The sequence below is a fragment of the Myotis yumanensis genome, unplaced genomic scaffold, assembly GCF_028538775.1.
Source record: "Myotis yumanensis isolate MYYU_CA2020_CCGP unplaced genomic scaffold, mMyoYum1.0.hap1 SCAF_14, whole genome shotgun sequence".
Taxonomy (NCBI): Eukaryota; Metazoa; Chordata; class Mammalia; order Chiroptera; family Vespertilionidae; genus Myotis; species Myotis yumanensis.
Genome location: NW_027223765.1, coordinates 37,110,108 through 37,125,398, shown reverse-complemented (window position 1 = coordinate 37,125,398; position 15,291 = coordinate 37,110,108). Strand labels below are relative to the sequence as shown.

General features: G+C 51.4%; 1 protein-coding gene across 1 annotated transcript in view; it reads left to right on the top strand.

Annotated features, from left to right (window-relative positions):
* LMCD1 (LIM and cysteine rich domains 1) overlaps positions 1–14,811 on the top strand; it is a 58,829-nt gene extending 44,018 nt beyond the window's left edge. Inside the window, exons 5-6 of the mRNA XM_070390692.1 lie at positions 12,757–12,972; positions 14,167–14,811. Coding sequence (XP_070246793.1) covers positions 12,757–12,972; positions 14,167–14,325 — 375 coding nt within the window. The 3' untranslated portion in view covers positions 14,326–14,811. The remainder of the gene's footprint in view (positions 1–12,756; positions 12,973–14,166) is intronic.
* The last annotated feature ends 480 nt before the right edge of the window (positions 14,812–15,291 follow it).

Here is a 15,291-nt window from a genome sequence, read left to right as displayed (position 1 = left end):
AGCAAATCACCTGGCTTGCTAGGAACAGGCTACAGTCACTGTGTGAGCCAGACACCCAGGGCAATGCCAGCCCAAATGGCCCTGTCCTCGCTGCTGCATTGACGCAGACTCGTTATCTCAAACCGAGGCCTGCCTCTCCCACCCCCGTGCTGTTGGCGCGTCCATCTAGGATTACCATCTAATAAACTGTGTTTATCTGAGAATTAAGACAAAAGAACAAAACTTACTTTCTCTACCACACATTTGGGGGTGATGCTGAAAAGACCCATTTCTCAGGAGGACGACACGTCCCAGGGACTTTAAAATTAGATCCTGTTTTATAAACAAATCTCCTCCCCGACGCTGCCTTCTTTCCACCCTCAAATAGCTATTTGTCCTTAGGATTAATCCTGTGTAATTCCAAGTTGGAAGGCGACTTCTTTAAGTCTTTGTGACATTTCCCAGTTGCCATTCCCGAGAGACAGATGTTGATCTAAGAATGTATTTTCTCTTTGCCTCAGCCCCACGTTTTGTTCAGGGTGGAAGTGGGGCAAAGGTGGCTTAGGATCCCAGGTCCCTGCCCACAGTCAACTTTCGGAAACACTTCTGACACTTAGGAAGCGTTTAAGCAAGACCAGACAGTAAATGGCAGATTCCACAGTGAGAAAATAAAGTAGGGACTCCAAAGGAAGCCACTTGTGACTAGCCTGGGCGTTGTCCTTCCTTCCCCCACCCCCAGTCTTAATGCAATAACCAATTATGTGATCAGCGGCTGCAGGTCTGTCACCAGCGCTAGAGGCTGAGGTCTTGTCTTGTTCATCTTTGTAGCTGCAGCCATGCCTTTGATAGGCATAGCAGGTGCTCAGTAAATATGTGACCCATGAAGGAGTGAACAAATTCATAAATGAATGGAAGTTCAAACTAAGTTGAGTCTGGAAAAATGGGGACAACCTGGATGGCCATGGTGCCTGGGGGAAGGAGGAGATCTCAAGGTCACGTTTATAAGCACCTGGTCTGAGCCAAATGCGATGCTCACTCTTTCGGGGTCTTTGTTTAATCTGAACAGTGGCCTAGTGGGGTGAATTTCACCAACCCCACTTACAGAGGAGTGGGGAGATTCAGAGAGGAGAGGTAATTTTTCCGAGGCCCCCCAGCTGCTAGGTAGAAAAACATGGATCTGAAAGTCTTTCTGGAGATATGAAACCCTGCTTGTCATCTGTTCCGGGAAGAAAGGAGGCTGCTGCTCTTCTTTAACTCCCTCTTTATCTCCTTGAAGCCAGTGAGCAAATCCTGTCAAGGTAGCCAGATAGCCCCTCAGGCCATAGACCGTGTGTGCCCAGCAACGCCAGGTTTAGTGTGGACATGGCTGCACTCCCTGAGCGGTTCCGCCTTACCCCAGCGGGTGGCCGCATTAGGTAGACCTGGAGGCTGGCCATCCTGGGTGCTGTGCCCTTGTTTCTCATAACAGGGCAGTGTGGGCAGGTACCCAAGGCAAGAATCAGGTGCAAGGTCTGATTTCTGCTCCCCTGATGAGGGCAATGAACTTGACTCAAAGTGGTCAGGGCATTCAGTTTAACCTGGGGGTGAGGAGAAAATTGTAGGACTCGGTCTGATATCCCAAATCCAGAGTTTTATGGAGAAAACGGAGGTCAAAGGGGAAGCACATGAAACTATTATACTAGAACTGTATTGGTAACATATTACCACTTATCATCCTAATAGTGGTCATTATTACTGCTGCTAATAGCGATGATTTAGTGGGCATTGCTGTGAGGCAGGGGAGGGAGTGCTGAGCTCTGCCGTGTCTGAAACTCCCACTCCCAGGGGCCCGAGGAAAGACCATGGGGTTCAAACCAACTGACAGACCCCAGTCCATCCTTCCTGCTTCCAAAGGCCAATTCCTCAGAAAGCTAATGCAAGGGTCAGGTGGCCATGTAAGTTTGGGAGGCCTCAGAGTGAATAAAAATGAAGCGCTTTTCTAGGCTAAAGCAGTGGTTCTCAAACTAAAATCGCTAGAAGGCTTGTTCATATTCGGAGGACTGGGTGCCACCAGCGCTCCCTGCTGAGGAGGTACAGGCGGGGCCTGAGCATCTGCCTGTGTCACGAGCCCTCGGCGTGATGCCGACACTGGCCTGGGGGCCACACTTGGAAAACCACAGCTAACGAGTGTTATCAATGACCTTATGTATCAGCTCAGTAGAAATGGCATCAGCAGCGGGTCTGTGGTGAGGGTCCGGGAGATGATAACCAGGTATTTCCTAGATTTATGTGGCTTAGGGCGCCCAACTTGGAGAAGGCTACACATCAGTCTCACATTTTCTGAGTTGCCATGGGGAGTTTTGGAAACACAGGCACAGCATTTAACACACTGTTTACACCAGACCCTGACCCCCGTGTCCTTGACACACGACACTCAGCAATCAGGGGCCACCAACCAGCTCCCACTTCGCTCTGTGCTGCGCCCCCGCCGGCACTGGGGGCCAGTTCTCCTGGGAGCTCAGCTGGCTCCAACCTGGTACAGCTCAGCCTGTCACAGTCATGACCTTCCTCAGGGACCTTGGGCGGGGCTCAGGCTCTGGTGAGCAAGGTCAGCTGCCCGCCTCCTCCACCAGTGTCCTCAGAGGAAAGGCTCATCCAGACCAGAGGAGCCTCGCCGCCAAAGCCTTTCCCAGCTCGCCCGTGTGGGATTCCCACCCTCGGGCTGAGCTCCGAGTGAAGCCAGGTAACGGAGGACCAGCCTCAAGGGTCGGCCAGGCTGTGGGGACAGTGCCACTGAGCCCGACCCATCCTTTCGGCCAGAGCTGCCCAGAGTTCGCAAATCTGCACCCCCAGCTTCCAACCCCCAGGCCTTCGGGCGACCTAAAATCAGCCGTGGCACATCTGAGATGACCCAAGGGCTGTGGCCGCCCCCGCGGACCGCAGAGCAATGCGCTAAATGTGTTACTATGAGACTGAGGTTAGGAGAGGCAGACACCACAGGTGAGGCCTTGAGAAATCCCTCTTCATGGGGACACACCATGGCAGAAATATCCCAGACACGAACTCACCCCCTTGTCCCGTCCAAATCATGCCCTTTCAATCAGCGAGGCCAATTAAAAACCCCAAAATGTTCAGCCTCCCTCTTGCCCTCATTTGCCCACTACGTGCTTGTGGATGGGTGGGAACTCTTTACTGCACAGCAGGCCCATTCTTCTCTTTGAATCCCCCTAACAACCAGCTAGAGATGTGACAGCCATTTCACAGATGTGGAGCCTGAGTCACAGAGAGCTTAACCAACTTACTGATGAGAGATGTGGCTGGGACTGCATCAGACCAGTGGATTGTGAGAACTCCTGGGTGGGACCCAGCAGTGTGGGTACACCAAGGCAAGGGGGGTGTATTTCGGTTTCCGGGGGTAAACAGCAGTGTTTGGAGTAACTCACAGCCCAGCCCAGTGGATAATTTGGGGACCTCTTGCCTGGGTGCCAAGAACAAGGGAAGGACTTGCCTGCCCCACCCCAGTCCCATCCACCGTGGGTCTTGGGGCTTCAAAGGGTTCTGTGGCCAGGGAGCTGCCAACTCCAGCAACCGGGACCCTGTCACACCAGAATAGTGTGCCCCAGACTCCCTTTCCAGGCCCCCCATTGCTCCCCACCTCTCCCACCTAAAAGGAGGCTATGGGTGTCTGTGCACCCTGCGGACAGTGACCTTCCTGCTCTGATCGTTACCATCTCCCCCAAACCGTTTCCCTGCATTTAGGGAGCTTACTGGATATTCTCTCAGAAATGGGATCTACAGATTTCCTGGGCATGGTCCTTTCGCCCAGGCATTTCCGCCCTTCCCTACACCCCACACTTGTAACTGAAGAAGGGGGAAAGGAAGCCAGAACATAACATTTACTGCAACCTCCACCCTTCGGTGTTTCTTATTCTGCCCCCAGCCCTTGCCCACATCCCCCTTTATCAGGCCAAGCCCTGCCAAAAAGAGTGACTCCGAGGAGGGGAGTAGGTTGGGAGAAGGGAAGACCTTCCTGGAAGTTGTAAGGATTTGTTAGTTTGGTCCAAAGTGCAGCCTGGCCCCCACCCTCCTCTTCCCACAAGAATGCAGAGGAAGGACTGGCGTGCGCCCCGCCCTCCCCGGAGGTCTGCCTCTCAGATGGAGACTCAGCAGCTGGCAGCCCAGCCGGACTCCAGCCCCAACAAGGGACATATTTGTGGGCGAGGGACTTCCAAATCTCTGTCCGAGCAGATGTTTGGCCCGTGGGCTTGGCACGCTGGCTTGCCTGCCAGCCCCTCTCTGGGAATATGAAACCACTGTCCGCCCCCCACCTTGTGCCCATCTGAGCTGGAGGACAGGAGGGTCCCAGGCCCAGAGAAGCAGCCCCGAAAAATCACCATGGTTACCAGGCTCCTCAACATCTGCCTCCCTCTTCCCTGTGGTGGAAATATTTTAATAACAGTAAAGGAGTTATTTTTTCACAGAAAATTCCCTTGATCCCACTTTTTATTCTTGTAAATACTTTTCCATGTTGCACAGAGGCCTCACAGGCATTTCTCTTCTGAAGTGGACCGCATAAGATTCCATTGACTGAAAGAGGGATTGGCAAACTTTTTCTGTTAAAGGAAGAGAGTGAATATTTTAGACTCTGCAGTCACACGGTTTCAGGCACAGCTACTCGCCTGTCTTTGTAGCACTAATGCAGCCACAGACAGGGTCAAAACCGATGAGGATGGTTGTGTTCCAATAAAACTTTATTTGCAGACACAGGCAGTGGGCTAGATTTGGCCCATGGAGGGAGTTTGCTGACCCCAGAACTAGAAGAAGCATAAAAAAAATAATTTTTTTATGAATTACTTTGGCTTTATCTGATTTTATTTGGCGATTATAGGTTAATGGAAGATGGGGATGATGATGATGAAAATGATGATGATGATGTTGATAATGTCATCAACCACCTAGGTTGTGCCAGGCACTGAGCCAGGATGTACGTAGTTATTTTATTTAATCCTAAGAATTATCCTACAAGGTATATGATCCCCTCCTTTTTGAAGACTAAGATATTAAGAGAAGTTCTTAGCCAAGTTAAACAGTGTTTTCAAACTCCAGGTCACAACCTATCAGTGGATAGTAAATCAATTTCGTAAAATTATAACCAGAATTTTTTTTTTTAATTATTTTGAGAAAAATAAAACACAGAAGTGCTTCTGGGGTGGTAACTATTTTTCTGGGAACCTTTCGTCCCAGGGTGTGATGTGCACATGTGTGTACTACCTCGGGCCATACCATGCATTTCCTGCTCTGGATCACAGACCAAAAGAAACACGAGAAAACATAGTTAGGAAACTGTCTAGTGGCCTCGCTGGGGAGTGGTTAAATCAGACGGGAACTCGGGCCTGCCTCATCCCACGCCCAACACAAACTCCAAAGACCAGGCACTCCGGCTGCCCAGCAATGACCTCGTGGAAGGCTTCTCCCTCCTGGGCAGCCCCTTTGGCAGAAGGTCCGTCGTTGCCCACCCACTAATAAGCAAAGCTGGATTCGAGAACGCCCCGGCCGATGGTCTCCTTGTAAGAGAAGTGTTATGAGCCTTCCTGGTTCCCTCTTTCCCTCCACCAGACACCAGCCTGGGAGACTCAGTTAGAAGTGCCTCCATCAACACACAGGAGGGCTTCTGGGATAGAAACTGCTTTCCTGGGGACCTTTTGTCTCCAGGGGGTGTGTGCACATGTGGAATGTGCCCCATATTCAACCACCGGCCCCAAGGACGTGGGAGGCCAAGGGGTGGCCAACCACAGTGACCTCACATGTAAAGCATTTCCCACGAGCAGGGCCTGCCACCTGCTTCAGAGGAGGAAAGCGAGGCTCCATGAGGTGGGTGACTTGTCTGAGGCTGAGCAGTGACGAAGCTGTGGTAGAGGCCTCAGTCCAGAGGCCATGGTCCTAAGCATGGCACCCAGCCGGCCTGTCCTGCCCAGGCAAGAGCCTCAAGAGGGTGATAGTTATGGGGAACAGAATGCAATAGGGTAAGGAAGCCAGAAATGACCAGGAGCCAGGAAAGAGAAGGGAGGAGAGGAGAGGAGAGGAGAGGAGAGGAGAGGAGAGGAGAGGAGAGGAGAGGAGAGGAGAGGAGAGGAGAGGGAAATAAACACTGACTGGGATACGTAAGGCTGCAAAGCAACGATGGTGAACAATCACCATAAGAGGAAATGAGGAGATGCTGTTTATAAGTGAATTGGGGAGCATTTGTATTGGAAAGGACCCAGGCCGAGTGCACGGCCTTGTGCTAATATTTACTGTATTGTGCTGGTGCGACTTTCACAAGGCACTCCGGGTTCAGGCTGGGTAGGCCTTTGGATAAGAGCCATCCAGAGGAGACAGCGGGATGGGACAGGACTCTGGCAACCCTGACGGAGAGATTACCGCCGGTTTAGAGGGTTCTCCGTATCTGCCGATCCCTCTCTGAAGGCCAGCGAGGCTCAGTCCTTAGAGACAGTTCTTTGGCCGAAACTCTTGGCCACTGGCCTTATTCTGCTGTTGCCTAAAACTCTGTGTCTTGACTACGTCCATGACAGAAGTCTTCAAAATCCCGTGTGCCCACACCTGATGGTCCCGTTACCTAAGGCTACCCATCAAACCTCCCCAGGATGCAGAGCAGGGGTGGGGAACCTCTGCCGAGGGCCATTGGGTATTTACAGCATCATCCGAGGGCCATACAAAATGATCAACTTAAAAATTAGCCGCTATATTTGGTCAAACATTTAATGAACTCATCCCTACGGCCTGGGCAGGGCCAGACCAGATGACGTTCCCCACCCTGGTGTAGAGGCTTAAAACAATAACCTCTGTTGGCAATGAGGGCAGGGCTCGGTGGGGAGAGCTTATCGCTGTCCTGTCCCCGCGGCATCAGCCAGAGCAGCTGCAGGCTGGGGCTGGACTCCTCTGACTCACACGTCTGGCCTTGGTGCTGGGAAGACGCGAGCAGCTGGGGCTGGGCCAGCCGTCCGCTGCTGTGTGTCTTCTCCACTGGGTCGCCCCAGCCTGGAGGCCTCAGGACCTCTCCTGCCTGCGCTGGGCCAGGGTATGTGCAGTGACAGCCCATGGAGGCTGTGTTGCCTTTTCTGACCTTCCTCGGGCATCTAAGAGATCCCTTCCATTGGACAGAAGCCAGCCATTAAGGCAGGACCACATTCACAGGAAGGGGGTCAGGCACCCAACTGGTTGGAGGAGGGCCCGAGAATTTGCAACATCATTTTCACACACCAAGGGACCCCAACCCTGCAGGGGTCTTAGTGGCTGAGGTGAATCTAAAATGCGCCTCAGCTTTCTCACAGCAGGTGATTTTACAGGTTACAAAGGCCCAAAGTACAGGACTTTCAAACTTTCAGTTACACCCTCTTCATTAAGAGGCTGGTCACCAGAGCGGGGACAGGACAGACCTTCATGGCACAGGGAAAATGTCATGTTTGTTCTGCCTGTGACAGGTTTGTGCCACACGTCCTCCCCCCAGGGGAACAGTCTGCAAACTGAGTGTATGGCAAACACTGGAAAGGGTCTCATAAGCAAGCTCTGATTTTTATTTTATTTTTTTAGAGAGAGAGAGAGGAATGGAGGGGGGGGAGAGGGAGAGAGAGAGAGAGAGAGAGAGAGAGAGAGAGAAAGAGAGAAACATCAATGTGAGACTGGAACATCGGTTGGCTACCTCCTGCATCTCCCCACTACTGAGGATCAAGCCCGAAACCCGGGCATGTGCCCTGACCAGGAATCAAACTGGCAACCTTTTGGTGCATAGGATGGTGCCCAACCCACTCAGCCACCATGGCCAGGGCACAAACTCTGATTTTAGATAGCCGGGAGTACGAGTAAGAACCAACTGATATGCTAATGACAAGTGCTCTTCTCTAAGCTTTCCAACACAGTCCCAGAGGACTCCTACTTGACCACACTACCTCCTTCACAGGCAAAGTAACCTAAGAGTGGCCACATCGAGCTTTCTTAAAAATAGCCTAGAATTGAAGCATGCCAGGAATTCTAATCGGATTTTGCTGAACCCGAATCAAGTTGGTGATACCGTTTTTGCTGGGTTTATTTATAAGATCGTTCTGAAACACTCTATGACAGTGGTTCTCCCGACCCCATCAGCATCCCCTGGGAAGGGGGAAATTCCTATGCCCCATCCCAAACCGACTGAGTCAGACCCTCTGGGAGGGGGCCCTGCGGTCTGTGTGGACAAGCCCTCTGGGGGAGGCTGGGCAGGCCCAGCCTGAGAGTCACTATCTAAGAGACGGTCGGGTTGGAGCGAGATCAGAGCAGGCCCACCAAGCCAGGCACTGGTTGTAGCTGAGTCTGGGGTTGTCCCAGACAGTGAAACGCACACAACTCGGAAGGAATCCTGGGCCTCCTAACCCAGCGCAGACCCCGCCTTCAGCCTGTCTCTGTCACCGTGGGAAAGTGTTAACTCCTCCGAGGCTCGGCTTCCTCATCTGTGAGGGGGGCTGGGGCAGGGAGTCACAGGAGGTTTTAGCTAATGACTGTTGAACTCCCACCAAGCCCACTAACTGTGTTATCTCATTTCATCGGGCAACAACCCTGTGGCGTTGTTAGTATCATTAGTAGCATCCTCATTTGACAGGTGGGGAAACTAAGGCACAGCGAAGCTGGGTAACTTGCCCAAGGTCACACCTCTCGGCCACCTCCCGCACTTTAAAGATTGTAAACCACGGCACCAAAGATGATGGAAGTAGAAGTCTGTCCAAAGACAGCTGGGGCCGGGATTGCAGGACCCCTGCAGGCGAGTCATTCTGACCCTTGGAGGCCAGCCTGCCCCTGGTGGCTGGGGGACCAGCAAGGTGACAGTCAGGACAGTCGGCCCCAACATTCTTTGCGACGACAGGGAAAGAGGCACAGAAAACAGCTCAGAAGCAAGAAGGAGTAAATTGGTTCCCGACACGTGCTGACAGGGCTCATTACCCAGACGTCTTACTTCCATAAAATGGCAGCGGCACTGTTTACTGAGAAGGGCTGGCTTCTGTCAGCAAGGCGGCCAGGAGCCAGGGGTGCCGGGAAACAGCAAGGGAAGTGGCCGCCTCACAGGGGCCCTTGACAAAGGCCTTTCAGACAGCGGAGGAGCTGGGACCAAGCTCAAGAGCATGAATCCCTCCTCCTCCACGCTGCCACCAGAACTCACTCTCTACAGTGCAAACCAGCACGGCATTCCTCGCCTCAAGAACCAGCAATGGCTCCCCATTACCTCCAGAGTGAATCCCAACCCATGACATGGGTTCAGAGCCACCCACGATCACCCCCAAACTGCTCTTCTGACTGCGTATCACCCATTTCCTTCTCTGGGCCATGGGTCCCTGCTGATGCCCTGAGGCCAGCCAGGCTCATTTGTGTCCCTCTCCCTCCCCACTGATGCATCGTGGTGATACCCAACCCGGTGTCTTGGGCCCACAGTAAGTCCCTCTGTGGGAGGAAAGGACTGGAAACTTCGTTCCGTGAAATTTAGAGAGCCAGACAGACAGACAGACAACTTGCTTGGTACTCAGCAGCCCTTGCCAAATAGTTGACACTTCCCAGCTACGCTGAAGAGATGGTGAGAATAAACGAATGCTGACTCATCACTCACTTTTGGTTCAGACGTCTGATGGGCTCCTGGCGAGCTGGGAGCTGGGACTGGGTCGCGTGCGGCGACACGGGGCTCCCACACCACTCATTCTTGTGGGCAGAACTGAAACCACAAACCCAGCCCGTTCTCAGCACCATCGGCAGGCGTCGGATCAGTTAACATTCCTTCTCTGGATGTTCATCCAACAGCCACTGTGCTCAGGGACGGCACGTGGACACTGTCATTTGGTTCCCTTTCCCCACCTTCCACCGTGTTAATTTTTATTTCCTCTTCAGGCACAGGAGGATGGTAGGTATGTGATTCAAGTGTTGAAATTAAGAACACTGAGTGAGTAGGCTCTTCACACATGCCTACTCCTCTCCATGTGGCAAAGCAATAACTGCTTCCATGGGAACTGACATGTAACTGCTGCTTAGTGACACAGGGTTCTCCTCCGAAGCCAGGTCAGCACGTGTTTTGTGGAGAAGGCCAAGTTGCAAATATTTCAGGGGTTGTGGGCCAAGATCCAAATCGGCAAAGTCATGTGGGTACTTTATGTAACAAGAGAGAAAAGAAATTTCCACCATATTTTAAATATGTGTCATTCAAAATACAGTTGATCCTTCAACAACACAGGTTTCAACTGTTTGGGTCCCTTGCAGTTCAAACCCATGTCACTCCAGGGCCGACTGTATTTTCAATCCACGGTTGGGAATCCAAACGTGCAGAGGGCCATTTTAAGTTCTATGCCGCTTTTCCACTGTATGGAGTGTCAGTGCCCTCAACCCCCATGTTTGAGGGTCAACTGTATAACATTATCATTAAGCACAGGTTTTTGTAATACAGGCTGTACTAGTCAGTGCAGGGTGTCATTATGGGGAACTGGGAATAGCACAGAGCAGGGGGCTTAAACAACAGGCATGCATTTCCTCACCGTCTGGCGGCTGGCAGTCCAAGGTCCAGGTGCCGGCAGGGCTGGTTTCTGGTGAGGCCTCTTCCTGGATTTCGGATGGCCGCCTCCTATGTGTCCTCTCGTGGCCTTTCCTCTGTGACATGCAGGAAGAGAGAGAGAGAAGTTGCTTATCTCTGGTCTCTCCTCTTACAAGGACGCCAGTCCTGACTAGGGTCCCCCCTTTATGATCTAATTCAACCTTAGGTACCTCCTTAAACAGGGGTCCTCAAACTATGGTCCGCGGGCCACATGCGGCCCGCCGAAAACATTTGTTTTTTTACTTCAAAATAAGATATGTGCAGTGTGCATAGGAATTTGTTCATAGTTTTTTTTTAAACTATAGTCCGGCCCTCCAACGGTCTGAGGGACGGTGAACTGGCCCCCTGTTTAAAAAGTTTGAGGACCCCTGTCCTTAAAGGTCCTGTCTCCAAATACAGTCACCTTGGGGTTAGGGCTTCAACATGTGAATTCAACATGGAAATGTGGTGGAGACACAATTTAGTGCATAACACAGATCTGCTCATGAGAAGAATTGAATTATTTTTTTTTTTTGAGAAAACATTTCACTGAATTGGAGTTCAAACATAAAACCCATTCTTCTCTGGTGGGTCCTACAAGAACAGGCCACGGTCAGGTTTGGCCACAGCCACAGTTGTTGGCCACAGCAACGCCTGATCAACCTGTAGCAGAACAAACCTTAGCTTGAGACAAGTGTTCCAACCCCAGCTCCGTCTCCTGTCAGCTGTACGTTACTGAGCAGTCGCTCAATCTCTCTGAACCTCAGTTTTGCCATATCTTGGGGGGAAATAATGAATTCCCTAAAAGGAAGAGGGCTCCAGCAGGGGAAACAATTCCCTGGGGTTTCTGTGAGAGGTATTAGTGATAATGCGAGATCCTGAGCACCGTGCTGGACCCAGACCTGCCTAAGGAAATGCCAGCCGCCACCACCACCACCGTTGTCATCATCATCATCAGAGTTCTGAGGAGCAGGATTTAACTCCCAAGTGACTCACAGGATTGTATGGATTGAGTGTGTACTCTGGGTAGGATGTGATGAGGCTGGCAATTTACCTCTGTGGTTTTCCTCCCAATTTAATGATAACATCAGACAAATCCCTACTGCGCGGTGCTCCTCCGAACTGTCAGTCATCACAAACAAGGACAGTATGAGGAACTGGCACAGCCAAGAGGGGCCGAAGGAGACAGGACGACTACATACAATGTGGTGTCCCGGACGGGGGTCCTGGGACAGGAAAAGGACATTAGGTGAAAGCTAAGAATGCCACAGACCAGGTAGCTTAGACAATAGAGATTTAAAGCTTGGACTTCAGTTAATAATCACATCTATATTATTCATTAGTCATGGCAAATATGCCAAATGAATGTAAGCTATTAATATGTGTCACAACTTTTCTTTAAATCTAAAACCGCCCTAAAATTTAAAGTGTATTGCAAAATAATCATCCATGGGCAAATATCCCTTCCAAGTACGTGGGCCAGTGGGTCTTCATGTAACAGGATGAAAGGCTGGCTGATATGCTTTCAAATTCCATAGTAACTGACTTTTGGGAAACTACCACTTGAATTTTAATGTAGAATCAAAGAAAACTATACACAGTTTGCTCGGAAGGCGATTAAAATACCCCTCCCTTTTGCAGCTCCATATCAGTGTGCGGCCAGATTTTCTTCATGGAGTTCAGAGAAAACAGCATCATGCAAAACATGGAAAGGGGAGGCGGTGTTCAGAACCCAGAGGCGCTTGTTGAGCGAGTCATTAAAGGGATCTGCAAAACTGTAAAGCAAGGCCCCTCTTCTCACTACACTTTCTGTTTTGAAAAACAGAATTATTTTTAATTACAAATATTTATGTTAACATTCTGGCTTATCGTCTAATGGATTAATATATAATTATTTAATGTTTTCTCAGTTTTAATTTCTCTTATGGTAAATATCAATAGCTATCACTCTATGAACAAAAGTTTTATACTCTTCTTAAGAGTATAAAGCATCCTGAGAACAAAAAGGTTGAGAGTCACTGTGCTAAATAAGTATTCTATTTGGTCCTCACACCAGCCTCCTAAGTGGGCAATATGAACCCACTTTGCAGATGAGAAAACTGAGGAACGACAGTAACTTGCCTGAGGTCACCCAAGAAGGAAAGAGACTGGAGTTGAAGCTGGACCCTGTGTCCCTTTGCTCTCCTGACTACCTTGTATCTTCGGGGTCCCCCCCACTCCTCCAGGTCTGTGAGCTCTGCAAGGGAGTGGCACCCGCCGACAGCCCCGTGGTCTACTCGGACAGGGCCGGCTACGGCAAGCAGTGGCATCCCGCCTGCTTCGTGTGCACCAAGTGCTCCGAGCCGCTGGTGGACCTCATCTACTTCTGGAAGGACGGTGCGCCCTGGTGCGGCCGCCACTACTGCGAGAGCGTGCGGCCCCGCTGCTCCGGCTGCGATGAGGTGAGAGCCAGTGCGGCTGCGCGGCGTGGGGCACCCCTGCAATCGCGGGGGAGGACCCAGAGGCCAAGGAGCGGGTGGCTTCACTGGAGATGTGACCCACAGAGAGCAAAACTGAGGCTCAGGCCGCACTCCATGCTCTCTGCCTGTTTCGCATCTGGAAAATGGGGCCAGTATTACTTTGCACCCCTAGGGTTGCTGGGATGGGTCAGACGCAGAGTGCCTGTCCACCTTGGCCTTGGCCCTTAGTAGGTGCTCCGAAGGACATGCCAGGGGCTGTTAAGGGGAGGCAAAGGCCCTGGCTCTGCATCTAGTACTTGTGTGGTTGCCCAGCTCCTGGGCCTCAGATTTCTCCCTTATAAAATGGGCAGGACCACAGTGCCCATGCCATGTTGCTATGAAAGTACATGAGATACTGAGTGAAAATGCTTGGCATGGGCCTGGCCGAGTAACTAATAAATAGGGGCTGCTGTTAGTCTTAGGATAAAGGAGTATAATGTGATATAACAATACAACATTCATATCATATAATACAGTAGCTAGAGATGTTGTGAGAGGGGTTCGACGCTCCAATATAGGTTAAGGCTAGAGGAACGCTAAGGTATATTAATAATAACTACTGTCATCATGCCTATGGTGACAGGAAACTCACTACCTTCATCGTTAGGTGTCCTCACCGGGGTATTTAATATTATCTTAGAACAATGGTTCTCAATCTGTGGGTCGCGACCCCTTTGGCGGTCGAACGACCCTTTCACAGGGGTCGCCTAAGACCATCCTGCATATCAGATATTTACATTACGATTCATAACAGTAGCAACATTACAGTTATGAAGTAGCAACGAAAATAATTTTATGGTTGGGTCATAACATGAGGAACTGTATTTAAAGGGCCAGAAGGTTGAGAACCACTGTCTTAGAGCGTAATTGGGGATTGCAATTGCCCCAAAGAGTGTCCCAGAGACTGGCTAAGAAAAACCTGCTGATGGTGGAGGCCTTTTCTTTCCAACCGAGAACCTACGATGCAACCGTGACTTTCACCAGACACTGTACTCAGTGCCTCAGATTGGTGTCCGAGTTCTCCAGGGAGGCATGTCAAGGTCAAAACAAGGTCAAGGACAGGCTGAACCACCATCCTCCAACCTGCCCTCAACACACTGTCTCTACCAGGTTCGTTTCCTCTGTTCTCCTCCCCAGATAATATTCTCGGAGGACTACCAGCGCGTGGAAGACCTGGCCTGGCACCGGAAGCACTTCGTCTGTGAGGGCTGCGAGCAGCAGCTGAGCGGCCGCGCGTACATTGTCACCCAGGGTCAGCTTCTGTGCCCGACGTGCAGCAAGTCCCGGCGCTCCTGAGGGGCTGCCCGTCCACGGCCGGGACCCACAGGCGCCCACGGAGAAGGAAAGCCAGGTGTGGGGAGGCCATCCTCAGGGTCTGACGTGACAGCCAGCTGGCAACAAAACCCGCGATATTGTTTTCAGTGGGAATATATACGCACGTATATTCTAGGTTGGGTGGTGGCGGATCCTTGAGGGTCAATAGTTTCAAAGCTAGAAATGACCTGAGAAGTCTTAGGACGGAGTTTCTTTGTCTTTGTGGCTGTTGTGTCCCAGCTACCAACTAGAGACTCAGCTGGCATCCTGCGAGGGACCTCCGGGAGGAGTTTCCCAGAATGCAGTTCTGAGTGATGGAACCGCGTAGCTGTAGAGTGCGCGTGCTTTGTGGTGAGCCTGGGAGCAGGCTGGGATCCCAACGACCGTTTGTTGCCTCCTTTCCGATGGAATTTGAATTTTAAATAACTTTTTTGGCATGATAAACAGCAATAAACATTGTATGCAGTCCACACACGCCCTTATCTGATTATTGACACGGAGGCCGTGGTTTCGTGGCACCCGTTTAGCCCGTTCCCTGGATGCTGGTGCTGGCACAGGCAGTGAAAGTGCCCGTGCGCCTCTTCGCCGGTGTGTCTCATCCCGCTCTTTGCGGAATGTAGGTCCTTGGGGCAGGATCCCCAGGCCCCGTTTCACGTTTCCCCAGATCCCGGATGGAAATGTGTGTCGCAACAAGCAGCCTCCTGGGAATGATGAGCTGCTCAAAGAGAAGGGACCCGACTCCCTGCACTCAGAGCCCAGCAGGTAATGGGGGGCCCTGGGTGTAGACCAGGTAGAGTGTTGGGGAGCCGCCAAACACGGCCATGGGACACGGTGACTTGTGTGGACAGACCTTGCCAACTGAACATTGAATGACCAGATACACTAGGTGCTGGAGTGCGATTTTCTCTCTTTCTCTGGCCTCTCTGAGCATGTGCAGCTTCCAAGTTA